At 45.0% G+C, this 26,732-nt stretch overlaps 1 protein-coding gene across 6 annotated transcripts in view; it reads left to right on the top strand.

The window, feature by feature from the left end:
• The window catches only part of usp32 (ubiquitin specific peptidase 32), a 78,271-nt gene that overhangs the window by 43,606 nt on the left and 7,933 nt on the right, over window positions 1–26,732 (top strand). For 2 of the 6 annotated variants that reach the window (XM_038304595.1, XM_038304600.1), the window contains 25 exons: window positions 2,594–2,701; window positions 2,855–2,970; window positions 4,547–4,609; window positions 4,957–5,040; window positions 5,120–5,181; window positions 5,256–5,358; window positions 7,404–7,620; window positions 8,783–8,964; window positions 10,752–10,892; window positions 12,618–12,783; window positions 13,858–14,012; window positions 14,985–15,066; window positions 15,149–15,223; window positions 16,047–16,185; window positions 16,257–16,362; window positions 16,502–16,675; window positions 18,528–18,702; window positions 18,774–18,925; window positions 19,002–19,113; window positions 19,203–19,384; window positions 19,469–19,653; window positions 22,604–22,690; window positions 22,759–22,879; window positions 24,166–24,357; window positions 24,459–24,684. In XM_038304595.1, the coding sequence (XP_038160523.1) occupies window positions 2,594–2,701; window positions 2,855–2,970; window positions 4,547–4,609; window positions 4,957–5,040; window positions 5,120–5,181; window positions 5,256–5,358; window positions 7,404–7,620; window positions 8,783–8,964; window positions 10,752–10,892; window positions 12,618–12,783; window positions 13,858–14,012; window positions 14,985–15,066; window positions 15,149–15,223; window positions 16,047–16,185; window positions 16,257–16,362; window positions 16,502–16,675; window positions 18,528–18,702; window positions 18,774–18,925; window positions 19,002–19,113; window positions 19,203–19,384; window positions 19,469–19,653; window positions 22,604–22,690; window positions 22,759–22,879; window positions 24,166–24,357; window positions 24,459–24,684 (3,405 nt within the window). The remainder of the gene's footprint in view (window positions 1–2,593; window positions 2,702–2,854; window positions 2,971–4,546; window positions 4,610–4,956; window positions 5,041–5,119; window positions 5,182–5,255; window positions 5,359–7,403; window positions 7,621–8,782; window positions 8,965–10,751; window positions 10,893–12,617; window positions 12,784–13,857; window positions 14,013–14,984; window positions 15,067–15,148; window positions 15,224–16,046; window positions 16,186–16,256; window positions 16,363–16,501; window positions 16,676–18,527; window positions 18,703–18,773; window positions 18,926–19,001; window positions 19,114–19,202; window positions 19,385–19,468; window positions 19,654–22,603; window positions 22,691–22,758; window positions 22,880–24,165; window positions 24,358–24,458; window positions 24,685–26,732) is intronic. The other 4 variants (XM_038304597.1, XM_038304598.1, XM_038304596.1 and 1 more) reach the window with 4 other exon arrangements.

The following is a 26,732-nucleotide window of genomic DNA, read 5'->3' on the forward strand; positions in this document are numbered from 1 at the left end:
CTCCCCTAGCCAATCACTGGCCACCCCTAGCCAATCACTGGCCACCTCTAGCCAATCACTGGCCTCCCCTAGCCAATCACTGGCCTCCCCTAGCCAATCACTGGCCTCCCCTAGCCAATCACTGGCCACCCCTAGCCAATCACTGGCCACCTCTAGCCAATCACTGGCCTCCCCTAGCCAATCACTGGCCTCCCCTAGCCAATCACTGGCCACCCCAATCAATCACTGGCCACCCCTAGCCAATCACTGGCCACCTCTAGCAAATCACTGGCCTCCCCTAGCCAATCATTGGCCTCCCCTAGCCAATCACTGGCCTCCCCTAGCCAATCATTGGCCTCCCCTAGCCAATCACTGGCCTCCCCTAGCCAATCACTGGCCACCCCAATCAATCACTGGCCACCCCTAGCCAATCACTGGCCACCTCTAGCCAATCACTGGCCTCCCCTAGCCAATAACTGGCCACCCCTAGCCAATCACTGGCCTCCCCTAGCCAATCACTGGCCACCCCAATCAATCACTGGCCACCCCTAGCCAATCACTGGCCACCTCTAGCCAATCACTGGCCACCCCTAGCCAATCACTGGCCACCCCTAGCCAATCACTGGCCTCCCCTAGCCAATCACTGGCCACCCCAATCAATCACTGGCCACCCCTAGCCAATCACTGGCCACCTCTAGCCAATCACTGGCCTCCCCTAGCCAATCACTGGCCTCCCCTAGCCAATCACTGGCCTCCTCTAGCCAATCACTGGCCTCCCCTAGCCAATCACTGGCCTCCCCTAGCCAATCACTGGCCTCCCCTAGCCAATCACTGGCCACCCCTAGCCAATCACTGGCCACCCCTAGCCAATCACTGGCCTCCCCTAGCCAATCACTGGCCTCCCCTAGCCAATCACTGGCCACCCCAATCAATCACTGGCCACCTCTAGCCAATCACTGGCCTCCCCTAGCCAATCACTGGCCACCCCTAGCCAATCACTGGCCACCCCTAGCCAATCACTGGCCTCCCCTAGCCAATCACTGGCCACCCCAATCAATCACTGGCCACCCCTAGCCAATCACTGGCCACCTCTAGCCAATCACTGGCCTCCCCTAGCCAATCACTGGCCTCCCCTAGCCAATCACTGGCCACCCCTAGCCAATCACTGGCCTCCCCTAACCAGTCATTGGCCTCCCCTAGCCAATCACTGGCCACCCCAATCAATCACTGGCCACCCCTAGCCAATCACTGGCCTCCCCTAACCAGTCATTGGCCTCCCCTAGCCAGTCATTGGCCTCCCCTAGCCAATCACTGGCCACCCCTAGCCAATAACTGGCGACCCATGTGTCCACCCCTAGCAGGTGATTTGTTGTTGCCCCTGTGATGTAATGCAATACCGCTGGAACCTGCAGTACTCCTCTAAGCCTGATGGTGGCAGCAGTTTTACCATCATGTTGAATTTCCTACTTTGACATTTTAATGCTGGTATATTAACCAAAATCTGAACAGAAAATGCAGCAAAATCACAGCAATATAGTCCTAGAGAGGACTAATCTAGAAGGTTTTAGGTTTTATAGGAGAGTTTGTCTCTGCAGTCACCTAGAAATCTTCTATGAAATTTAAGACAAAGAGCTTTACTCCACCCATTTAGGCGTCAGATGCCTATTTTATGCTTAGTTTTGAATTTCGCCCCATATTATGTATATTAGACATTCATATTTCATGTTATTATTTCATATTTGATATTTGAATTCATGAGTGATATTAATAATTCCGGTTGAAAACTTTTGTACCAGATTAAAATGTGGATTTAGAATAATTACAGGATGTTACTTAGTGGGTCTTTAATGATTGTAGAGTTGTGCGCGAGGCGCCAGGTACGGCAGCCAGTCTTAGATTGACACGGCAGGAGGAAGGTCTGTGCCTCACGTTTTTCTGACTCTGCCGTTACCGTGGTCTGTGGAGCCTTAGATTTAGATTTAGGAAAGTTTAGGAGGCATATTTTCATTTGTATTTGTTTAAGTTTTCGTGACTTTGGTGGAAGATTTCATTTCTTCTGGATGCTGGACCATGCGTCAGCACAAAGCTTATGAGGAATTTAGCTTAGAATTTTGAAAATACCCTGTATATATATATATATATGATGTAGAACCGTAAAATCATATAAATGTCACTAACTTATCAATATGCGCATAGCTTTATGACCCTAATGGTAATCTGGTCTGTCTGCAGGGATTTATTTAGAAAATATGGATGTTGTACGCATTCATTTTCTTGTTGGTTTATTTTGATCAGTATAGACATAAGATGTTTTTGGCACCTGTCAGTTTTCAGCCACCTCTCAGGGCACATTGGCCCCTGCATGGCTAACTCACTGGTTAGCCTCCATGCTAATGTGGCCACCTCTGGAAAAACCGCCGCTGGGTTCAGGTGAATAAATGCTTCATAAAACCAATGAATTTCCCATGATCCTTTTCTTACCAGTTTACAGACTGAATCTTAATGAGCTCAGATGCAATTAGCTGTGACTGCAGTGCAGCCGCCCTCAGTCAAACTCCTCTGGTTTTTAGTACAGCATCCAAACATGGTTTGTTCTTTCCTTGCTGTTTTCCAGGCCTTTTTCACGCCTTTGATGAAAATCGGGACAATCACATCGACTTTAAGGAGATCTCCTGTGGGCTCTCGGCCTGCTGCAGGGGGCCAGTCGCTGAAAGGCAGAAATGTAAGTCCTGCTGCGGTTTCTAACCGCTGCGAGATAAATAAAGCTTTCAGAATAAAAGGCAGTCCTCCTATCATGAGGCCTGCAGGGCCTGTTCCTCTGAGGCTCTGAAAACCTCTGTTGGTTTTAAAATGAGCTTTTTATTTCCCTCTTCAGTTTGCTTCAAAGTGTTCGATGTGGACCGTGACGGGGTTCTGTCTCGAGATGAGCTCCATGAGATGGTGGTTGCCTTGCTGGAGGTGTGGAAGGACAATCGCACAGACACCATCCCTGTGAGTAAACCTCCGCCTGCCCTGGACCAAAACACACGGAAAAAGGTGTCAGATGAATCCGAACACAATCAATCCTTTCTGTCTCTTCCTACATCAATGTTGGGTCATTTTAGCTTGTGGCGTCTGCACAACAAAAAATGCCTTCTAAAAAATAAGAAAAAAATATAGTGTTTTAAGTGAATAATTGCTTATTTTGAGCAAAATAATTTGCCAATGCAGCAAGCAAATGAAACTTGGTAAGATTTCTTAAGACAAGAACATAATATCCAAGTAGTAAGCATCCAAAAAAACTTAAATCAAGAATAAAAATCTATTTTTCTTCAACTTGTTAAGATTTTTTCTCTTATTTTAAGCAATGTATTCTTATTTATTAGTCATTATTGCTTAGAATTTAATAACCTCTAACCAATTATTGCTCAAAACAAGCAAACAACAGGCTTAAAAACAAGGCAAATGTACTTGATACCAGTTTATTGAAAGGCTTAAAACTAGTGTTTTTCTTAGCTAGAATTAATTTCATTATTTAGGTGTAGTGAATGTATGGGAAAAATACACCTGACAAAAACTTCAAAACGTTTTTTTTATTAATATTTTAGCAGAAATGTCACAGAATCAAGCAAAATAACCCCTCCCCCTCCAAAAATAAAAAAACGCACAAAGCTGAGGGCTGCACAGGCCAAACAATAAAGTGATTTAGCAGTATTGCTACGCTCTACCCCTTCTCCATGTTCTGAATGCTGGCGTACCATAAAGAATAAATGATGAACAGTTTAGTTTGTGCCTTCAAGTCGTTGCCCATAGGAAGACGTTACTGGATATAACCAAACGGAATATCTTCAGAACGGCTCCAAATGACACTAAACTCATAGAACATGATGTAATAATGTAAAATCAAGGGCCAAATGTATAAAAAAACGGCGTTCCCCTTTAAGGCAGAGCTTCTATTATAATAAGCATATGTATGATGTACAGTAGTTATGTGTTGTAAACAGTGAATGGTCCACTGGTGAGGTTCAGAATCTCAAAGCTAAACCATGAATGACAATCTCAATAACTCTATCAGTTTGAATGCAATCACAGTTGATTAGCTGGAATATCTTAATGAGATGGGGTCAGTTCTTAAAACAGGTTAATATGGATCGTCTTATTGTCTTGAAACAAGTAAAAATGTACTCACAGTCTAAATGTTAACGCGCCTCAGTCCGCAATGTGTGCTATTTTAAGAAAAAGCTGCTCAGAATTAGTTGTATTATCTAGTTAGGATGAAGAAAATGAATGTTCTTAAATCAAGTCAAATAATCTTAACAATATTCAGTCTTACTAAGAAAATACATCGAAAAACAAGTGTAATAAGACCAAACTGCTGAATTCAAGTTTATTACACTTGTTTTAACCCCCAGAATGATGAATGTTGGTGAATCTAAGCAGAAGAAACAGCAAGAGGGGAAAATGTAGCAGAGTGGCTCATTAAAGTCATCCAGACCGTAAATCCTGACCTCTGTTAAAGTGATCAGGCAGACGCTTTTTTCTCAACCTCTCCTGCCTTCACTAACGTCTGCTGCTGCTCTTCCTACAGGAGCTGCTCACCAACGTGTCGGACATAGTGGAGGAGATCCTGAAGATGCACGATACGACCAAGGTGAGCCTCAGGCGGCGCTGGGCTGCGCTGACCTCAGAAAGCAGCCTCCTGGTCTGATGGTGGAGAGAGCAGAGCGGGGCCACTGAGAGGAATTACGTCACTGTTTGTTTCCATGTGGAACGCTTTCAGTCAGGGTTCTAGCACATATTAAAAAGTCTTAAAAAGCATTAAATTCTTCAATATAAAACTAAGGCTTAATTAGTATGAAAATGTCTTCTATCGGTCTTTTATGGGTCTTAAAATTGTGAGCATGTCATAAATAGGATTTTATTTGTTTAATCAGTATTAAACAGAGGATAGAAGCCTTTGCTCCGTGTTCTGACCTCTGTGTTCCTCCTCCTCACCAGCTGGGTCATTTGACCCTGGAAGATTACCAGATCTGGAGCGTAAAGAGCGCTTTGGCCAACGAGTTCCTAAACCTGCTCTTCCAGGTCGGTACCCAGCATGCTCTGACTGCACCGTAACACCCTCCTGCAGCTGCATTCACTGATGTTCCTCTGAATGTTCCAGGTTTGCCACATAGTGCTGGGCCTGAGGCCGGCCACTCCTGAGGAAGAAGGGCAGATCATCAGGTAATTAGCCCCGTTAGCTTTTCCTCCCTCTAGTCTGGGTTTGATGTCCGATCTTTATCTGCGTTTGTTTGAAGGGGCTGGTTGGAGAGGGAGAGCAGACACGGGCTGCAGCAAGGCCAGAACTGGTTCCTCATCTCCATGCTATGGTGGCAGCAGTGGAAAGACTACGTCAAATACGTGAGTCTCTAATGTCGTAGTGTTACGATATCGAAACGTGTCACCGGCTCCAAATGCACATTAAACACAGACATGAGATAAAAACCTGAAAATGTCCATGAAGTGGGTTGATTGTTTAGTGTCTGCCTGCAGGGGGTGCTTCCCTTCACAGGTTAAAATCAGCTGACTGTTCTGATACTTTCAGCCTTCCTGTTATCTGCTTGAAGTCTCACCCTCTCTAGGAGTGAAGCAGTTTCTTTTATCACAGCTTCTTATTAGGACTTTATTATAATTATTATATATAATAATTATATAATATATAATAGGACTGGACAATAAATTGCATTTTCAATTTAATCACTTTTTATTAAATTGCAATTTTTATTAAATTGAGGCCCTTAATTTTTAATCACAATACGTTTAACAAGAGTAAGACACTAAATTTCTCCCTCCAGCCCTTTAGGTGGCAGTAATAGGATTAAAGTGAATATGAGCCGCATAGAAGGGAGGACAGAGGTGCAGCTAGCACCTAGATCTATGCTTTATAGAGGAAGTAAGAACTTGTTTAACAGTAAAGTCCAGCCCTGCAGGACTCTGGACAAGCAGCCTTTAGGATCACGGAAAAATTGAAACCCTGGAGCAAAACATTAACACGCTTGGTGCGAAGCATTATTGCAATAAGATCGCAATGATGGTTAAAATAATCACAATTTCGATTTTTGGCTAAATCATTCAGCCTGAATTGTTATCATTCCTTGGACTCGATCAGCTCCCTTTACACACATCTTCTTATGACTTAAGCCGGGCGTACACTGTGCGATTTTTATTTATTTTTTCTTCAATCGTTGCACGCAACTACAGCTCTCACCGTACGATGAAACTGCAGGGTTTAAAAGTTCGCAGCTCACCATGTTTGTTCTCACACTGCGACGCTCTGATGCGATCTACCTGCTCACGCTGTACGTCTAAAAACCAGGTGGGACTCAGCTCCGCAGTGAGATGGCGCTACTCGGACTCGTCTATCTGGAAGCCAAACCAGTAGCAGAGGAACATGAAGCTCACTAGAGGGAAACGCGCTGCCTTGGATATTTGGGCAATTTAGTGCTGAAAGCCCTAAAAAGAAAAGGAGACGACGTATTTGGACAAAGACATGGCTGAGCTAACGTGGCTACTACGGTCTGTCAGTTTGACAGAAAGAACTCCATTTCACTCATTGCACCCCCCGCCATGATGCTGGGTTTATATCTGAGAGAAAGAAGAAGAAGATTCCTTGTTTGCCCACTGAGTGATTTGCCCACGACCACCTTATGACGGCCGACTGAATTTCAAACATGTTTGACCTTATGATTCCTGATGGGGGGCTGGTCGTTAGAGGCTGATCGCCCCTTGCTACCCCCTGTACACGACGCCACGCACCATCAGACTGAAAGTCAGCCTGATCGAAAGATTCTCAAACAACTGGAAAATGGGCCAGAAAATGGCAGATAATCGTAAAGTGTACGCCTGGCTTTAGTTGAAACCATTTGACACGCTGATGCTAATGTTCTGATAGCATCCAGCCACCCGGAGCTGAAATAGTTGACGGTGATGCAGGTCATTCAGAATAACTTAATTCTGCCTGCTGAGCAGATTATATCTGAATCCCACCACAACTAATTGGCGTTACTTCCTTCCATCAATGGATGCGACCTGTTAACGCTGACACAGCGGTGCGTTCACTGCTCAGAATAATGCTGCCCTGCATCATCCAGCTTCTTAGCATCCAGTTAAAAATCCTACCCTAAAATTATATAAACAATGACACATGTAGAGCGAAGGGTCATCTGCTGCATGTCAACCCAAACCAGGAAGGATTTCAGTTTCTCTGTAAAGTAACATTATTTACCCCATAAAGGGCTACAGCTCCCGCTTTATCCTCAGAAATGTGTTTCCAGCTCATTTAGCTGTTGGAGTTCCTGACATGTTTCAGTGGTTTTGTCTGAGCAGGTTTATGGTTGCATGCTTGAATATTAGCTGTGGACGTCTGGCAGCCGCCATTAACCACTCACCACTTTGGACACTGACAGGACAGTCCCCGCTGTTGTCTTCCTGTCCAGGAGCATAACGGCATCGTTGTGGAGCAGCCGTCCATCCTGAGCTTCCTCAGAGCCCCGATGGCCACAGCCACCGTGGAGCCCGCGCATCCTGACAGACCGGGGGGGCTGGGATCCTTTGGCCCCTCCAGCCCCTCAGAGGAGAAGTCCCCGGATGCTGTTTCCAGTGCCTCAGAAGCAACAGAGAACGGTCAGTGAAGCTCCTGATGAACTTTACCATCAGGAGACAAACGCTTCTGTTCTGCACGCCGTCATTCAAACCAGTTCCAGCTGGAGCCAAAGCTCTGACCCACACTGGTTAGAGCTTTGGATTAGGGGAGGGGTGGCCCAGGGGGGCATAGAGCTTGAGCCCCACTCCCACAGACTGCCACTCTTTATATTATATTTAGGTTTATAAACTAAACATGTCAGTGCCAGTATCAGCATTAATGCCTCTAAGGTTATGTTGGACCAAAAAACAATATTTCTTTCTCTGTGTTTTTCATGAATTTCTTCTAGAAGCACTTTTGTTATTTTTCTTAATATATTCGGGCAAGTTGCCGTTTATTGTTATTACATTGGCATTAATTTTTGCCATCAAAGTATCCATATTTTATTAATGTTCCAAAGATAATAAGGTCGTGTCCTGGATTCCAATAACACTATTGGATGGAAATATTTAGATTATCATGTATTTCACCCAGTGGCCTATAAAGGGTTAAATGCACAGGTAAATACGAGATCAATGACATTATTATTATTATTATTACCGGTATATGAGCTTAGTTACTATCAGTTCATGGTGGAATCATTGAGCTATCAGATAACTGACCCAGTTCTCTGTTCTAGTTCAGCTGAACTTCTTAGTTTCTCAGAATTGATGCCTGGTTAAAGGCACACCATTCACAATGAGTCCAGCCTTTGACTAGGCCACTTTAAACCTTGGTCTAGTTTCATTGGCTCATTCAGAAGAGGATTGATTGAATCATAAACTGACGGTCAGACGTTCTTCCTCTCTGCTGAGAGAAGAATTCATGCTTCCATTAAAAGTCCCCAGTGAAGCTTCCAGGCCAGTTCACTACCACCGTGTAGAACCAGACTTTGACTAGGCCGCTGCTAAGATCCAGTTAGGTTGACAGAGAGAACAGAGGTTGTGAGGTTCCCCCGGAACACCAGCTTTTCTTTAAAACGCTAAATATGTCTCCTTCCTGTAAAGAGCAGCTCGTTTTTCTCCCATTGAAACATGAATTATTTAGCTGCTGTTTCCAGATGAGCGTTATGCTTCAGTGCTGCTTTCACAGTTCTGCTGATTCAGAGCGTGTTTCAGGGTGTTTGCTGTGGTTGTTGATCTCCTATCCTCCTTTCACCCCCAGCAGCACTGAGTCCTCAGCTCGCTCCCTCAGCAGCAGAGAGCTGCTTCGCCCGTCAACACAACCTATCGGAAAACAACAATCAGTGCTTCTCTGCAGCCAACGGCCACCTGCCCTCCCAGCTGACGGCACAGAGACCCGGAGCCATCGACAACCAGTCCCTGGTCACCACCGAGCCCATAAAGGCAAGCACTCCTCTCCCATTCTACACTCGCCTCAGTGGAAGAACTGGATCAGCTGTTCGAGCAGAACCAGGCTGATGACTGATGGCTTTAGGTTCATTTGGGTCACGGAACCGATTCTCCTTCACTTCCAGCGTTTGTTTACTGATTTACAACTTTCCAAACATTTCATCAGAGATGTCCAGATATTCATCTTTATTCCTGCAGAATAAATCCTGCTGTTTAAAAAGACTTTTGGAGAAGTTAGAGGATCAACTTCAGCTTTTTACTCCAGAAAAAGAATTTTAAACTACTTAAAGTATAAAAGTAATTCAGTAAAACCTGTTAAGGTCAGAAGGTTTACTGCTCTACTCTATTAAAGGAACATTTTTCTACCATTGTGGATGATAACTTCCTTAGACTTTATTTTCTTAGTTTTATAACTAATGGTAACAGTGTCACATTTAACTTTGCATCATCTGGAAAAACTATTTATTTTGGTTTGTGGTGAGCAACAGGTTGGGGCAGCACCGAGTCCAACCACAAAGAAATTTTCTGGGTGAAATAATTTTTATTTATTTCTTAAATACCAACAGGCCAGAATGAAAATCAGCTTATATGAAACAAATCTAAGGAGGCTATTTTTAAAATCCCAGGAGTAGAAGGAAAAAGTTGTCTATAGAATAATTACTGCAGTAAAGTATAGACAACATTTCTACTTAAGTAAGGAAGTATTTATACTTTGCTTCTCTGGATTTCAGTGGATCTCATAAAGAATCTAATAAACCAACAGAAAGTAGATCATCGCTGCAAAGTGGAGCAAACATGAAACATCATTTTAAAGATCTCATTTCCCTCCCGTCCCTTTAAAGTTAGATCCAAACCAGAGGACTGCATGGATCTGATGTTTGGTAGAACACCTGTAACACATCTGCTTTGCTGAAAGGTCTCTGACTGTTTAACGTCTGCATCAGGAGTGTTTCTTCAGAGGCTGAGGGGCTGCAGCTCTGAAGGGGTCAAAGCAAAGCACGCCACACTTTTCAGATTTCCCTTTTAGCAAATTTAATTTTCACTTTCTCCGATTTTCCACAGTTTTTCCACAGTTCTCCAACATGTCTTTGCTTTAACCCTTTAAAGCCCGATCCAAGAATAAAACAAAACAGAAAATTACTTTTTTTGGTTTGAAGTCCTTATTTGGCCTTTTAACAAAATATGGAAAAAGAAAAAATAGAAATACATTTTTGATATTAATAATTTATTACTATGCGATAAGTCAATATTATTTTTTTGTGTAGTCTTCTGCCCTGTCTTATCAGGTATATCTGATTGTGTACAATAGGATTTTGAGCAAAGTTTTTACCATTAAATTATGCAAAAGGTGTCAGACGCAAAACATTTCAGAAACCGTATGTATCAAATATGATACATTTGGCATTATAGGGTTAATCAGCTTTGCTTCTTCCATGTTTGGGCTCTGAGAAGAGAAGCTGTGCTGCCTCCTCCCTGGTTTACCTTCCAGTCATTTAGGAATCATTAGTCTGCAGCGATATGGATCTAAAAAGCTGTTCCACTTTGCAGCTTGATTTGAGTTTTCTAGCAGAGATGCTGACTGAATCCCCATCTGTGTGTTTTCTGGTCTGGAAGCAGCCATTGATCTCTGGTGTTTATGGTAATAATAGAAGGCTTCCAGCTCCCCTGCAGCTCTAGCAGACCGTCTCAGGCTATCATGTGTAATCCAAAGCGACAGCAGCCTCTTTTCTCTGCTTTTTTTCTTCCATGCTTACGTGGTTGCTGTGCTCTGTCCCCCGCAGGCCCCAACGTTAACCATGGAGGGCGGTAGGCTGAGGCGCTCTCTGCAGCTGGTTCCTGGCAGAGATTTTGAGATGGTGCCAGAGCCGGTGTGGCGGGCCCTCTACCACTGGTACGGTGCCAACCTGAGCCTGCCTCGATCGGTGAGTGAACGCAGCGCAGTGGCCACTCAGATCGCAGCCCAACAGAGCAGCGAAGCAGAACCATCAGCTGACCTCTTCAGGTTCACATCCAGACAGCTTTATTAGTCCTGTTAGCTCCTCCCCTCTAACAGAAACCCAACCAAATCACATCAAACTAGATGTAGCGAATTCTGGGACTAAAACCACACGGACAGTCTGGATCTGGGGCCTTCAGAATTTTCTCTTCACATGTGAACAGAATGGATTGAAATTGTTTTAGAGGTGCCGCTCCAGGGGCCCCGTCCTATCCAGGGGCCCCGTGGATTGGGACCCGTGCATGTCGGGCTGCAGGTGTCTAAAGATTCATGACTTTATAGAAGGTCGGGCTAAAGGAACAGAGAGCAACAGCTGATGGTGGATCTCAGGGCAGAAGAAGCCGTGCTTTACTGGGGAAGGAAGGTACAAACGTTACAGGGCAGTAAGCCAAGAAGGGCCTCGGAAATAAACGTGTAGCAATGACACTGCCTTCTGGTAGAGAGGGAGGGCCATTCCACCTGAGAGGACAGGTACCAGTGATGTCATGACTCTATAGTCTGTGATGAACCTTAATGAAGCATGGGAAACAGAGTCCAACATTTGAAGACATGAAGAAGAAGCATTCTGATAAAAAAGGTGGCAGAGACGAGACGCCTTTTACTCCAAAAGAAAAACATGTCTTATTATAATAGAAGAAGCTCAGTTTAACTTTTAATTTCTTAACAAGTTTATCAATAAAAGGTTTGAAGGTGAGGGAGTCATTAATTCCAGTTCCAAGGTATTTATATTGATGTTCCATTCCAATGACATTCCCCTCCAGAGTGGACTCTACTGGAAGGGTTTGAGGAACCTTCCTATTATTAGAAAACAACATTAACTTTGTTTTGTCAGGATTAAGAAACAATTTAAGATTAATAAATGAATCCTGTGCAGCAACAAATGCTTTCTGTAGGGAATGAATAGCCTGTTGAAGAGACGACCCAAAGCAATAAATAACTCTATCATCGGCATAAAAACGCATATTAGCATCAGAGACATTTAGTTCAACATTGTTGATGTACAAGATAAATAAGAGGGGGCCCAAAACAGAGCCTTGTGGCACCCCCCTGTGAACAGTAACAGATTCAGAACAAAGCCCCTCCCATTTGATACACTGGGACCAGTTTTCTAGATAATTTGAAAACCAATCAGCCGCCTGCTCTGACAGGCTAATGAGAAGTAGCCGCGTTTTAAAATAGCAGGTCTACGATGTCAGAAGCTTTTAAAAGATCAATAAAAGGTGAAGCATAGTCCTGTTTTTATCAAGTGTTATAATTATATCATTTATCACCTTCCCAGTAGCAGTAATAGTGCTGCTGTGTTTCTTTCTGAAACCTGATTGATATTTAGAAAGAATTTAATTTAAACAGAGGAACTCTTTCAATTGATCATAAACAAGAGATCCAGAATTTTAGATAAAACATATAAATTAGAAATTTGCCTATAATTGTTAAGAACTGATGGATCGCCTCATTTTAATAAAGGAAGGACGAATACTGATTTCCAAATAGACGGGATGTCTTTGTTTTCAGTTGAAAGATTAAACAGAATGAACGGCGGCTCTGCTATGAAACCAGCTGCCAGTTTTAGGAAGTGAGGCTCAGTCCAGTCAGGTTGGGGGGGCTTTCTGGGCTTGGGTTTCTCCGCTGCCATAACTTTCCTCTTCTGCAGGTCATCCTGGAAAGCAAGACAGGTCAAGCAGAGCTGGAGCTCTTCCCCCGCTACCTCCTCTTCCTCCGCCAGCAGCCGGCCACGCGCTCCCCCCAGTCCAACATCTGGGTCAATATGGGTATGACCAGCCTGCGAATGTTCCCACCGTATTTGCCCCCACCCAGAGGTAACGTAAGCCTGCAGCAAGAACCCAGCTAGCCGTCGATCACTGCTTCTTGAACAATCCCGCATCTCCCTCCGTTAATCTCCCTTGTGTGGACTGATCCACTCTGGAGTGGGCGGGCGGGGGGACCAGTAGCCCTGGAGAAGCTAATCATTATGGAAGCTGTAGTTTTTCCTGCCTTCACAGCTTTGTGTTGTTTGCCTGTGAAAGAAAACGAGAAAAGGTTTAGTGAATATTGTTTAAAGGTCTGATTGGACCCGACTTCCGTTTATAAGCAGAATGTCTGCAGAGGCCATTCCCCCTCCTTTAGTTTACTACATGTCTGAGAAAAGCCATGACTTTAAGGAAAAGGATGCTGGTTTTTAAAGCTGCCCTTCCTGTTATCACTGAAAGGTTCCAGCGTTTGGCTTCATTCTTGGTCAGCATCATGGCCTACCTGACTGTAGCAGAGAGCAGTCTATGTAGAAAGGGTTGGACCGAGTGGCAGGAAGGCTACCAAGTCCAGACTGTCCCCATCAGGTCAAAGGTCAGCTGTTTGATAAGGACTGAACTGAGCAGGGAACATGAAGCAGGCTGCAGCGGGTTGGTCCATCTCAGCCTCCTTCCTCTTTCCCTTCACCTCCGGTTTCATTTCTCATCCCTCCACCCTAATCTGCTTGGGGAAGCTCAGGGTGACCTCACCGCTCCTATTAATCATGTCAACAGATCGGGTTTCTGCCTCCACTTTCCCTCATGCTGTCATCAGCTCCCGGCCCCCTGGGGAGCAGCATCCAGCCCTGGCCTGATGATGCTCAGGCTGGAAGAGCAAAGCTGTGAAGGAGGGAATGAAACTAGCGCTGAAGAACCACATAACAGGACTAATTGATTGTTTGATTTCAGAGTCCAGAATTTGCCAGGTTGATTCACTGATTATCTGACCAATCATGCCTGCACTGATTGACCAATCGGTCCCTTTCTTGCTGCTTTCTTACAACTAATCCTCAATCAGCTGATGGCTGTTGTGAGCTTGTTCTGCTTCTCCTTTGCTGCCGTCCAGCGAGGTTTCCTCCTGATCAGATCCGTGTTTTTTCCTTCCAGGAAACGTTCCTTCTCCAAACGCTCCCCTCAAGAGGATGCTGGCTTACACCGGCTGCTTCAGCCGCATGGGCACCATCAAGGACATCCACCTGTACCTGTCTCAGCGGCTCCGCATCAAGGAGGAGGACATGAGGCTGTGGCTCTACAACAGTGAGGTGAGCGACCACCAGGGGGCGGATGGTAGCTTTCCTTATAAGGAAACGATCGTGGATCTGTGGGTCAGTTATGATTATAACGGATCTCAGATCAATTGGTTGAGCAACTAAATAAAGAAAATCAGGTTAATTAGAGACAGAAACATTTAAAATGACTCCGATTAGTTCACTGCTAAAGCCCCCGTCACAGCCTGATCATTTAGACCAGCGTACCTGACATAGAAAAACTCTGGCAAAAACTCTGGCATACATTGGATAAGTTATGGATACGCTGAAACACGCCAACTTACCTCGAGAGATTTTGAGCATGCTCCAAATGTCCCGCCCTATGCCAGCGTCTGCGATCCGTGGTCCATCAGTTCCAGGTCAGTTATCTGATGGTCGACATCCGTTCAGTGTCAGTTCCTCATCAGTCGAGTAACTTCTGCGTAACTTATCCAGAACTTCTCTACTGTATAATGGCGTATTGGCAGCGTTTGGTATAAAGGGGGAGGAAACCGTCAGTTCTCCTCCAGACTTATCCATATGACAACATCCATATGATGTGAATTTCTAGAATTTTCTTTGGGATTCTGTCTCACTGTTAGAATGTACATATGATTAAAATTATAGATCATTGCATTCTTTGGAAGTGGGAAAACCTGCAAAATCAGCAAGGGGTCAAATACTTATTTCCCCCACTGTAGGTTAATACCGCGATCAAATAAATATTTGTCTGCAGACCAGGCACCTCCGAGCGCCTCCTGCCCCCCTCAGGACGCTGTGCATCATTTCCTGGGCATCACACTGCCGTGCGTTATGCAGAAGTTAGGCCGTCGTTGGACAGAAGTTCTGGACTCGTTATGAATCCTCTGTTTACGCTCAGAATAGAAAGAATCCATAGAAAGTTCAGCGTCTGCCAGAGTTTAGGAGATTCTGGAACTTCAGGCAGAATGGCGTTGGTCAGTCAGTTATTTAATGTTTGTCCTTCAGAACTACCTCACCCTGCTGGATGATGAAGACCACACACTGGAGAGTCTGAAGATCCATGATGAGCAGCAGCTGGTTATTGAGGGTATGAGAGCTTCTCCAGATCATCCGTCCATCTGCTGCCGGTGGTCAGTAACCATGTCATCTCTCTGCTCCCCCCTCCACAGTGAGAAACAAAGACATGAGCTGGCCGGAGGAGATGTCCTTCATCGCCAACAGCAGTAAAATGGACCGACACAAAGGTCAGTTAATGTGAGGAGCTCTGACTGGGTCTGCTGGGGTGGATGCTGGATCAGCTGCAGCTGTTTCCTATTGTCCAAACCTCAGACTGCTTCTGCTTCAGTCACATTCTGAGGTCACAGCTTCAGGTGTTATGAGTTGAACTTCAGGTTCTCCAGAATCTTTACTGACCTCCATGATGGCGTCAGAGGGCCAGTTGGAACCAGTGGAGCGCCTCTTCCAGTTAGTGTCCACCAGCAGAGACCCACAGCCTGCACTCTGTCAGCATCTGTAGAGCAGATGCAAAGTGTGAGCTGGTTGTCTGGGAAACGGGCAGGAGGGGGAGGGGCTTCTTCTCCACTTCTGAATGAAGGATGCAACAAAAATTAAATATCAGTTCATTTATGTTCAGCTAAGTGTATTTGATGTTGGTTTGAGAGGGAGAGGCCATCTGCTAAATGGAATCAGATGATTCATGATTAAAAAATAAAACAATTATATAGATGTTTGATTTATGTTTAAACAATAAAAAATGTCTTGTTTGAAGTGCGTAATATCTAATTATCTCAGGGATTCAGTTCTTCAAATGAAAGACTTTTTAAAGATTTTTTTATACGTTTTTAGATCGTTTTTTGAAATGATAACCAATAAGGTTTTAGGTTAATTTTGAAGTGAATCATATTTGTAGCTTCTAAGCTTTTGATCTGAAAACGTTACTAATTAAAGTTGATTAATTTCCCGGGATGAAGTTAAACTCTTTGGTTGCTGCATTATTGGGGAACCAAACATGTTTGTCTCTTATATCATTAGATGATAATTAGATTAAAGTTAAATTTTGTTTCCTAGTTCCCACTGAGAAAGGTGCGACCGGCCTCAGTAACCTTGGCAACACGTGCTTCATGAACTCCAGCATTCAGTGCGTGAGCAACACCAAGCCGCTGTCCGACTACTTCCTTTCAGGACGACACCTCTACGAGCTCAACAGGTGATCTTATGGCGGCCCTCAGCTTGGTCCAGCGTTTCCATCCTGCTCACTGTCTCCCGTTTCCCTCCCAGGACCAACCCCATCGGGATGAGGGGCCACATGGCCAAGTGTTACGGAGACCTGGTGATGGAGCTGTGGAGCGGGACGCAGAAGAGCGTAGCGCCACTCAAACTCAGGGTGAAGTTCCCTTCCAATCTGCCTGGCCTCAGCACGCCGGCCCTCCTGCTGGCGTTGGCTGCTGGCTGCGCCGTTTTCTGTTTCCTTCAATTAAAGCAAAGTGATAATTAACCACATTAATTACCTGCTTTCTCCTCAGTGGACGATAGCGAAGTACGCCCCGCGTTTCAACGGCTTCCAGCAGCAGGACTCCCAGGAGCTGCTGGCGTTCCTCCTCGACGGCCTCCATGAAGATCTGAACCGGGTCCATGAGAAGCCTTATGTGGAGCTGAAGGACAGCGACGGACGGCCCGACTGGGAGGTGGCTTCTGAGGTCTGACACACAGCAGATGATTTTAACCTCCTAACTGAACTAAACCCACAATTTATCTGTGAATTTAGACTTTAGGGCAGGATTATCATCTCAGACAGGGGCGGATTTAGGAAATTTGGGGCCCTAGGCAAGAACAGGCAGGGGAAAACACGTGAAACAGCCCCGTTCTACAGATAGAGAAATGTTAATAGAATAGACATCCATTATCTGTTCTAGGTTGTGTCCCTCTCTTCTTGTCCCTTTTCTTCTTGTTTTCCTCTCTATGTTTTGTACTCAGCTGACTTTTCATGCTGTCTCTAAAGGAATGAAAGATTTTTTCCAAGCACTAAGCTCACTTAGCTGATTGCTCCTTCCTGTGTTTCCAAAAAGGCCAAAGTAAATAACCCAGTCCTTCTTTTCACTGTAGACAAGCCACGATCTGCTTATCTGTTCTCCATTTTTCATTTGGATGAAATAATAGCTGCATGAATCATGACAGCAGACAAGATAGAGGAGAGCAGGAGGCGGGGTTACCAATCTACTCGCTCTGGAGAGCAGAGTTCGCTGCTTTTAGATGTTGTCTCCAAAGTCTCCAGTAGCAGAAAAAAGTCTCTAGATTTGGCGCTAGGAGCTTTTTAGAAATCAAAGTGCTAGAGGGGTCTGAAAAGTGGCTAAATATAGCGACTAAAGCGCTAAGTTGGCAACACTGCTCTTTGCATGGTTTGTTTTCAAATGGTTTGCTGCTGTCTGTTTGGACCTTTCTGAACATGTGCAGCAAATGGACTGATCCAATATGGTGGACACTGAAGGGGGGGGGGCTGAGACACACTTAATATTATCAGCGTTCTGATGGCATTTTAGCCAAAGGATTTTTATCAAAAACATAATTAATGTGCACAAATAAGGAATAGTTGTATTAACCATACAGGAAAACACAGTTTTATGGGGCCCCCAGGAACTTGGGGCCCTAGGCATCTAGTTTTTTCCTAATGGTAAATCCGCCCACTGACCTCAGAGAAGCAGAAGAAGAAAAAGGCCAATTGATCAAACCAATGTTTTCATGGTGGGAGAGCAGAAGACGTCATCATATCCGATGAAACGCGCTAATGTGTCCAGACTTGGTTTCTGCCTCTGATATAAACTACTGGGGTTGTTGGGTCTATTCCCAATATTTCCTTACTAAGTGTCTCACTCAGAGGTGTTTTATTAAAAATAATTAAATGAATACAGTTACTGATAAAGTTAGAATGAATATATAAAAAAATATTCTCATTAAATAATTTTTTTGCTTTATTTTCTAAAAGATCTTTTTTTTTTATCTCTGATACATTGTATCAATTTATGAATTAGTTTTATTTATAATGGATGTTTTTGCTGTTTTAGGTCTTTCAAGGACTTTAACCGTTTTCTTTGTTTCAGGCTGTTTTTAGCCGTATTTGGTGTGTTAGCTAATGCTAGTTAGCTCCGTTACACTGGATCAATCCTCCTTATTCGTTCCGTTTATTTTCCAGCTAATGATTAAAATTGCTGCATCATAAAGTTCAAATCCTAAAATAAATGTGTTTAAATCAAATAAATAACATCTTTAAGTAAAGAAGTAAAACTATGAGAGGTTGCAGACCCCTGATAACGGCGCTGCTGCTCCCTGGTGTTTGGAGGGGAAATGAACATGATCATGTGAGCCACCAGGGGGCAGTAGAGGGCAGTGGTTTAAGAAGTGAATGTGAGGGCAGACATGCAGGAGGAAAAGAGACCAGATTTAAATCAATGAATTTCAAAACATGAAAATAGAGGAACAGATTTGAACTAAGATGGAAGATTTTTAAAGATGGCAGCATTTAAATTCACCTTCTGTCTCTTGTGCGTCCTGCAGGCCTGGGAGAACCACCTGCGCAGGAACCGCTCCATTGTGGTGGATCTGTTCCACGGTCAGCTCAAGTCGCAGGTGAAGTGTAAAACCTGCGGCCACATCAGCGCCCGCTTTGACCCCTTCAACTTCCTGTCTCTGCCTCTGCCCATGGACAGCTCCATGCATCTGGAGATCACAGGTGTGTACGCTGCAGGGCGGGGCTCCCGTCGGGTGGAAGGACCGCATTAACGCGTGTTGTTGTTTCTGCAGTCATTAAACTGGACGGCTCCACGCCGGTGCGCTACGGTCTGAGGCTGAACATGGATGAGAAGTACACGGGGCTGAAGAAGCTGCTGAGCGAGCTGTGCGTCCTGAAGCCCGAGCAGATCCTCCTGGCTGAGGTCCACGCTTCCAACATCAAGGTATGCTCACACGGTGGCAGCCGCTCGCCGCCTCCGGCTCTAGCTCCGCAGTCTGACATGGACCGTCTGTGTTCAGAACTTCCCTCAGGACAACCAGAAGGTCCGTCTCTCTGTCAACGGCTTCCTGTGTGCGTTTGAGGTGCCGGTTCCAGGTTCGCCAACATCTCTGAGCTCCCCGACGCTCACAGGTTAGCCCCCCCGCCAACGCTGCGCTCTTTCTTCACTGGGCGTCTGCATCATCATCATCATCGTACGTTTCCTTCTCTCCTCTGATCAGACGTCACGCCAACGGTCAACGACTCTCCTGCTAATGGGCACCTAATCCCTAACGGGGGGCCTGGCACGGCGGTGGCCAGCAGCCCAGAGACGCCGCTGGTCAACGGCGTTGGCAACGGACACATCACACCTGTGCAGGAGAGCCCCTTCATCGGGTACATCATCGCCATGCACAGGAAGATGGTGAGAATTCTCCGGAAGCAGGCCGGTTTTAGAAGAGGTGTCCAGACGTGTAAACGTGCCACACGCGTGTTTGTGTCTCTGCAGATGCGTACGGAGCTCTACTTCCTGTCGTCTCAGAAGAACCGGCCCAGTCTGTTTGGAATGCCTCTCATCGTTCCCTGCACGGTCCACACCAGTAAGAAGGACCTGTATGACGCAGTGTGGATCCAGGTGTCCCGCCTGGCCAGCCCGCTGCCCCCGCAGGAGGCCAGCAACCACGCCCAGGACTGGTAATCACCCGGACTACGCCCTTTTTAGGCTGCCGAGGCACGCGGCGTCCGACGGAGACCTTCGGTCAACGTTGATTAGAAACTGAAGTGTCTCCTGATCGCAGCTGTTAATCTAAAGGAGAAATAATCTAAAGCTGCGTGCTGAACATTTTTATGGATTATGGAGATTATCTTAAATCAGGGAAAGAATTTAATGAGACTTTAGGCCTCCGTCACACCTGCCTGATTTCTCCAGCGTCTGCCTGACGTCCCAGATTCTCCTAAACTCTGGCAGATGCTGAACTTTCTATGGATCTTTTCTATTCTCGGCGTAAACATAGAGGATTCATAACGAGTCCAGAACTTCTGTCCAACGACGGCCTAACTGCTGCATAATGTACGGCAGCGTAATGCCCAGGAAATGATGCACAGAGTCCTGGGGGGGCAGGAGGTACCCGGTTTGCAGAAAAAGATTTATTTGATTGCGGTATTAACGTAGCTGCTGTTAAACGCCCGGCAGAGAAAAAACAAAGATGAATATAAACAAAGAAAGCAGGTTTCTGGTGTCAGCAGATTGAGCGTCATGTCTGCTAGGAAGTGTGTTGGTGGTGGGCGTGAACGCAGGGAGGATCCATCACTCACCTTCTGGCTCACCCTATGATGGGGATGAAGTCTGGAGGAGAACTGACGGTTTCCTCCTGTGAACCCCCTTTATACCAAAACGCTGCCAATACGCCATTATACAGTAGCTGGAAGGTAGAAACACGTTCAGCGCTCGTCTGGAACACGGCAGATACGCTGATATGTTGGAGAGAAGTTCTGGATAAGTTACGCAGAAGTTACTCAGAGGTTTAGGATCAGCTAGACGCCACGACTGATGAGGAACTGACACTGAACGGATGGCAGCCATCAGATAACTGACCTGGAACTGATGGACCACGGATGGCAGACGGTGGAATACGGCGGGAATCATATGGCGACGTGTTTCAGCGAACCCGAAACGTATCCAACGTATGTCAGCGTTTTTACCAGATTATCTATTCAATTCAATTTCAATTCAGTTTATTTATATAGCGCCAAATTCACAACACATGTCATCTCAAGGCACTTTACAGTTCAACCAGATCATACAGTCAAATTGATACAAAGTTTTCTATCTAAGGAAAACCAGTTGATTGCATTGACTCATTGACTCAAATACAATCCCCCACACTAAGCATGCTTGTAGCGACAGTGGAGAGGAAAAACTCCCTTTTAACAGGAAGAAACCTCCAGCAGAACCAGGCTCAGTGTGAGCGGCCATCTGCCGAGGCCGACTGGGGTTCAAGGAGACAGAAGCAGAGATACAAAAAGCAGCTGTAAAAGGCGGCCCCGTCCAGGAAACACACAGCCAGGCAGACAAGCTCCAAGGCAGCTCCCATGCCAGAGGACGAAGAGAGCACATCCACTCAGTCACGGTCAGAGAAACAGGACCACACTGGAAAACAGGCCGATCTCCAACATCTATTAAGTCTGTACATCAGACATACGCTGGTCTAAATCAACAAGGTGTGACAGCAGCTTTATTGCCTTTTATTCTGTCTCTGATTTCCACCTGTATTTATTTTTAGCTTCATGATGTTAACCTCTAGAAAAAGCTGAATAATTAACCAGGATTAACTGACCCACTGAAGGCTTCAAGAAAAAGTTAATTAACACCAAAACTATTTAATGATTCACTGAAGGTAGAAGCATAAAGTCCTGAGATCCGCCTGCAGCTCCTCTCTCCTGAAGTAGAGATGTTCATGAAGCAGCAACTGTATTAATACTGTGTTACTGAATGCTGCCACCTGCTGGACATTTAAAATCACTACAGACTAACTGGGGGGCCTTAAGGGCTGGTTATTCTCCCTGACGCAGACATTTTTGATTATTGCTCAATATTGCAGCGTGATCTGTGCTACACTCTGTGGGTCTAGATACCGGCGAGGCGGAGAGGAAGTGGGGGCGAGTTTGTGCGACAACTGAGGGACATGAGGGCTAAAAAGAGCAGAGATCCAGGTGGGAAAAGGGTCCCAGCGTTCTCGCGCACCTCGCTCTTCTAGCGGGTCAAACTTCACGAGTTGTTTTCTGCAATTTCGGTCATAAAAACAAAACAAGCCGGCCTCCTGTCTGCTGTCACCTACAATTTAGGAGAGGAGCAGCGGAGCGTCTGTGGAGAGGGGGGGGACGTCTTTTTGTTCACTGCGACACCTACGCAGACGACCTAGTTTCAAAGTATAAATCAGCCTATAGTCCTCGACGTGGCCGACCTGGGTTTGAATCTGACCTTTGGTCCTTTCCCGCATGTTTCTCCCCCTCTCTCCTATCCTATCACCTTTCCTGTCAGCCTACTGTCCATAAAACGAGCCACTAGTGCTGAAAAAACAAAAAAAAAAGGTGCAGCCCATTGTTGTCCTGGTCAAACCATTTTATGTTGGGGTGGGGGGAGTTCTAATGGCCCCTTACTTAAAAAACATATTACATATACATAATGCACACATATATATATATATATATATGTATATATATATGTATATATATATATATATATATATATATATATATATATATATATATATATATATATATATATATATATATATATGTATATGTATATGTATATGTATATATATATATATATGTATATGTATATATATATATATATATATATATATATATATATATATATATATATATATATTTTTTTTTTTTTTTTTAGTTACTGTAATATTAAATATTTTTATAACAAATATATTCTGAAGAATTACTTCTGCCTGTATCTTTAATGGTCAGAGTGTGACCATGGGTCCCTGTCGGTGGGAGTGACCGTCAGGAACCCTTTGAATGAAGCAGGAATGTTTTTAGCTCCAGGCGTCCCTCAGGGTTGGTTTAGTCAGAACGGAGGCGGCTTCTGTTCCTCATGGCGCTCCTCTCCCTCTCTACCTTGCAGCGATGACAGCATGGGTTACCAGTACCCCTTCACCCTCCGGGTCGTGGGGAAGGATGGCAATTCGTGTGCCTGGTGTCCCTGGTACAGGTAAGGCTGGACCTCTGCCTCGGGCTCAGCATCCCTCAGGGTCCGTCACTCCTCTGTCTGTCTTCCAGGTTCTGTAGAGGCTGCACTGTTGAGTGTACAGAGGACAGAGCTTCTGTAGGGAACGCCTACATCGCTGTGGACTGGGACCCCACCGCCCTGCACCTCCGCTACCAGACCTCCCAGGAGAGGGTAAGATGCTGGCTGTTACTGGGAGCGCTACAGAGGAAAGTCCTGCAGATTTCTGCAGGTTTCCTTCAATGATAATATCTAAACCACTGGCTATACCTCCTGGCTCCTCATCTCATAGCTGGTTCTGTTAGCCTTAGCATCACAGCTGGTGGTGGCTCTTCATCATCATCATCATCATCCCTCTCCTTTGCAGGAAGGTTTTAATTTAAAGTGACCCTGCAGCATCTGAATTATTATATTTATTTTATTTACAGCTTTTATTGTCATTACAGAATAGCAAGAAGTTCCCTCTGCCTTTAACCCCTCCCCTGGGAAGCAGTGGGCTGCCATTGTGCGGCGCCCGGGGAGCAGTGTGGGGTTCAGGGTCTTGCTCAGGAAACTAGACTGGCAGTCTGTGGGAGTTGGACTTGAACTAAGAACCTCAGGATTCCAAGCTTTACGCCCTAACCGCTAGGCCACCCCCCTGAATCAAATTTCTTTTTCTTTTCTTTTTTTTTTAGATCAGATTTTCTTATTAGTTTTAGGTCCAGAGTTTGTTTTTCTGGGTCATTCAGAGGGGGCCTGCAGAATCCAGCACTGATGGAACCAGGTCTGTAATTAAAGCCAGCCCACACCATCATACCACCACCACCATGTCTCCTCTGCTCCTCTTAAGGCTTTAGGAATCCAAATGACTTATACGTCCAGAAGTGTGTGAGAAGAGGACTGGTTAATAATAAAATCTGCAACATCTAATGTCCATTTAGGATTAATGAAGTAATTCTGAATTGAACTGATCTTGATGCTGGTGACGATTCTCAGTCATCCAGGTCAGAATCATTCTAAAAAAGTTAAATTCAATCCCCTGGACTTTGTTTCCAAATTTAAAGCCGTTTCTCCTCCATCCAGGAGCTTCTCAACTTCCACCACCATGCAGGGGACTAAAACATGGTCTGATCAGCCAGGCCAACAATGACTATAATGACTCCCTTTCAGAGGCATAGGCCAGTTTTCGGGTTTTGCAGACCAACAAAGATCTTAACAACCCCCATTCCAAAGGGGGGGACCCGTTCTTCTGGTTCTATTTGCATGTTTTCTAAACTAAAACCAGGCTTTGTTGAGCTGCTGGATAAAACCTGGAACTAAACGCTATTTCTGACATTTTGAATTGAAAAATCTTCCTGGATGGAAGAGAAACGTCTTCAAGCGGTGGATTGTTTTTTATACTTTTATTCCTTTTTTGGATTGACCTTTACCCTGTGGCTGAGTGTAGGCCTGCAGCAGCTGACACTGCGCCCTCTCTGCAGATCGTGGAGGAGCACTGCAGCGTGGAGCAGTCCCGCCGCGCTCAGGCTGAGCCCATCAGCCTGGACAGCTGCCTGAAGGCCTTCACCAGTGAGGAGGAGCTGGGGGAGGACGAGCTCTACTACTGCTCAAAGTGTAAGACCCACCGACTGGCCACCAAGAAGCTGGACCTCTGGAGGCTGCCGCCGATCCTGGTGAGTCCTTCCTGCGCCCTGGATGTCTGCTTTCCCCTTCTCACTGCAGCCGTCTGTGATCAGAGACAGAACAGCTCATCTGCCCTGTTGGTTTCCTTCAGATTGTTCACCTGAAGCGCTTCCAGTTCGTAAACGGCCGCTGGATAAAGTCGCAGAAAATTGTCAAATTCCCTCGGGAGAAGTTTGACCCCAGCGCCTTCCTGGCTCCAAGGGACCTGGAGCACCGCTGCCTCCAATCCCGCAGCGAGAGCGAGGACCTGCTGAGGGTCGGAGAAGACAACCTGTCATCCATCTCTGCTCCAGCTGGCTTCTGCAACCTGCCCAAAGGTACCAGTAGCAGCAGATCAGTGTCTCTGCAGAGGGAAGCTCGTTTTCCAGCGCTGTGTCCAGCTGCAGGAGGCCTGATGCACGAATGGCTGCATAGGGGTTGATGCGTCACAAATGTCTCCATCATGGATGACAGACAGAGCTGCAGCAGTTTAAACCCTCCTCTTGGTGATGACCTTCAACCGTAGACGAGTTCGTATGGAGTTAGATCTGTCTCAGTTTTCACAAATACACATATTAGATCCACACACGCACAGCAAGATTCATGCAAACACAAGATCCACACATGCACCAAGCAAAGCCTCCATCCTCTGCTGTTCCTCCCGTCCTGCTCCGAGCATGACCTATATGATTGTTTAATTCAAACATGCGCTAATGAACGCCTAATTTAATATGACATTAAATCATTAAATCGCAGCATCAATCACACACGTTTCTGCCCAAACATTTTCTATTTGTTGTGGGTCTTATTAACAGGAATAATAATCATACAAAATCGGTTTGTTCTCTGCTTCCAAACTCAGCATCTCTTCATCCATGCCCACCATAAGAACTTTGTTTAGAAATTGTCAGATTGTCTCAGTTGTGACTGGATTTAATTAAACTTTTAAGCCTCTCTCTATGAAATAGTTATTTTGATGGAGATGAGAAATCTGCTTCCTGGTTTGTTAATGTACCAATAGTTTGTGTCCAATCTTTTAATTAAACAGTGTTAGTTTTGGGGAATATATAAGATTTATGCTCTAATTTGTAGTTACCGATCTGTCCATACCATATTTAATTTGACAAACTGGATCTTCTCGATGTTCTTTTTCCTGTTTGGTGCGATTGCACCCGGCCGGACCGGAGTGGAGCTCGGCTCCTGATTTTGACGGTGAAGTTCGGAGGTGTAGCGGTGGATACGGTAACCGTTCTCATTCATTAAAACGAATGTGCAAGTGCTCCGCACCACGTACCTGAGCGGGGCGGATACAGAGGAGGTGGGATCTGGGTCATCCCACGTAAAGAACTTTCTTATGATTGCCGTATAAAAGGGAGCTCTGTGATTGGTGGCAAACCATCCTTGCTTAAAAAACACATTTGTGTTTGAGTCTCTAAAATCCAACTACAAACGCAGTGAAGTTTAAAGGCCGCTGGTACTTTGTGATTTATAATTGTTTATGGACCAGAAATACTCTGAGTCTTCCTGGTCATGTATGAATCAGAGATGTGGATTGGTGGAAATTGAGTTTGCAGCTCATTAAATTATTTCTTATCCTAAAGCAAACGACAAATACACAAAAATAAAATAAAATAAATGAGGTGTTAAGAAGCTTATCTGTTGGTCTAAATTTTCCTGCTTCTAGAGGTGCTACTTTACGTTGTCACTTATTTTAGTCGCTGTATTCTTGGTTCCAGGCAGCGACGTGCAGATTTCCTCCTGTGCTGTGGGCACCATACCACCATGTCAGATATTAAGATTTTAGATTAGATTTATAGACACCATCTAATTAGAGATTATTTCTAATGTAAGCTCAGTTTAGTTCCTCTTTTGGTCTCAACTAGGTTTTGTTTCCTGTGTTAGATCTCTGCTTCCTGAACGACGAGCTGTCGGGTCACTTCATTCTCCTCACTGTTGTTTACAGGCGCTAATGGTAATTGGTAGGATAGGACATAGATAGGAACATAGATAGGACGTAGATAGGACGTAGATAGGAACATAGATAGGAACATAGATAGGAACATAGATGGGACGTAGATAGGGACATAGATAGGAACATAGATGGGAGGTAGATAGGGACATAGATAGGAACATAGATGGGACAGGTGGCCGAGAGAACACCTTTACCAAAACGAAATTAGGAAACTCGGATTAATGCAAAATTGACATTGAAATAAATCATAAAAAAATTGGATCACAAAGGAGAGATTGTCTCCAGCGGGTAAATAGCACTCATAGTTGACTAGCAGCCGGTAATTGACTAGCAGCCTTAGTCGACTAGCAGCCATAGTTGACTAGAAACCGGTAGTTGACTAGAAGCCATAGTTGACTAGCAGCCGGTAATTGA

The sequence above is a fragment of the Cyprinodon tularosa genome, unplaced genomic scaffold (genome assembly GCF_016077235.1).
Source record: "Cyprinodon tularosa strain WSP-4 unplaced genomic scaffold, ASM1607723v1 ctg539, whole genome shotgun sequence".
Classification (NCBI taxonomy): domain Eukaryota; kingdom Metazoa; phylum Chordata; class Actinopteri; order Cyprinodontiformes; family Cyprinodontidae; genus Cyprinodon; species Cyprinodon tularosa.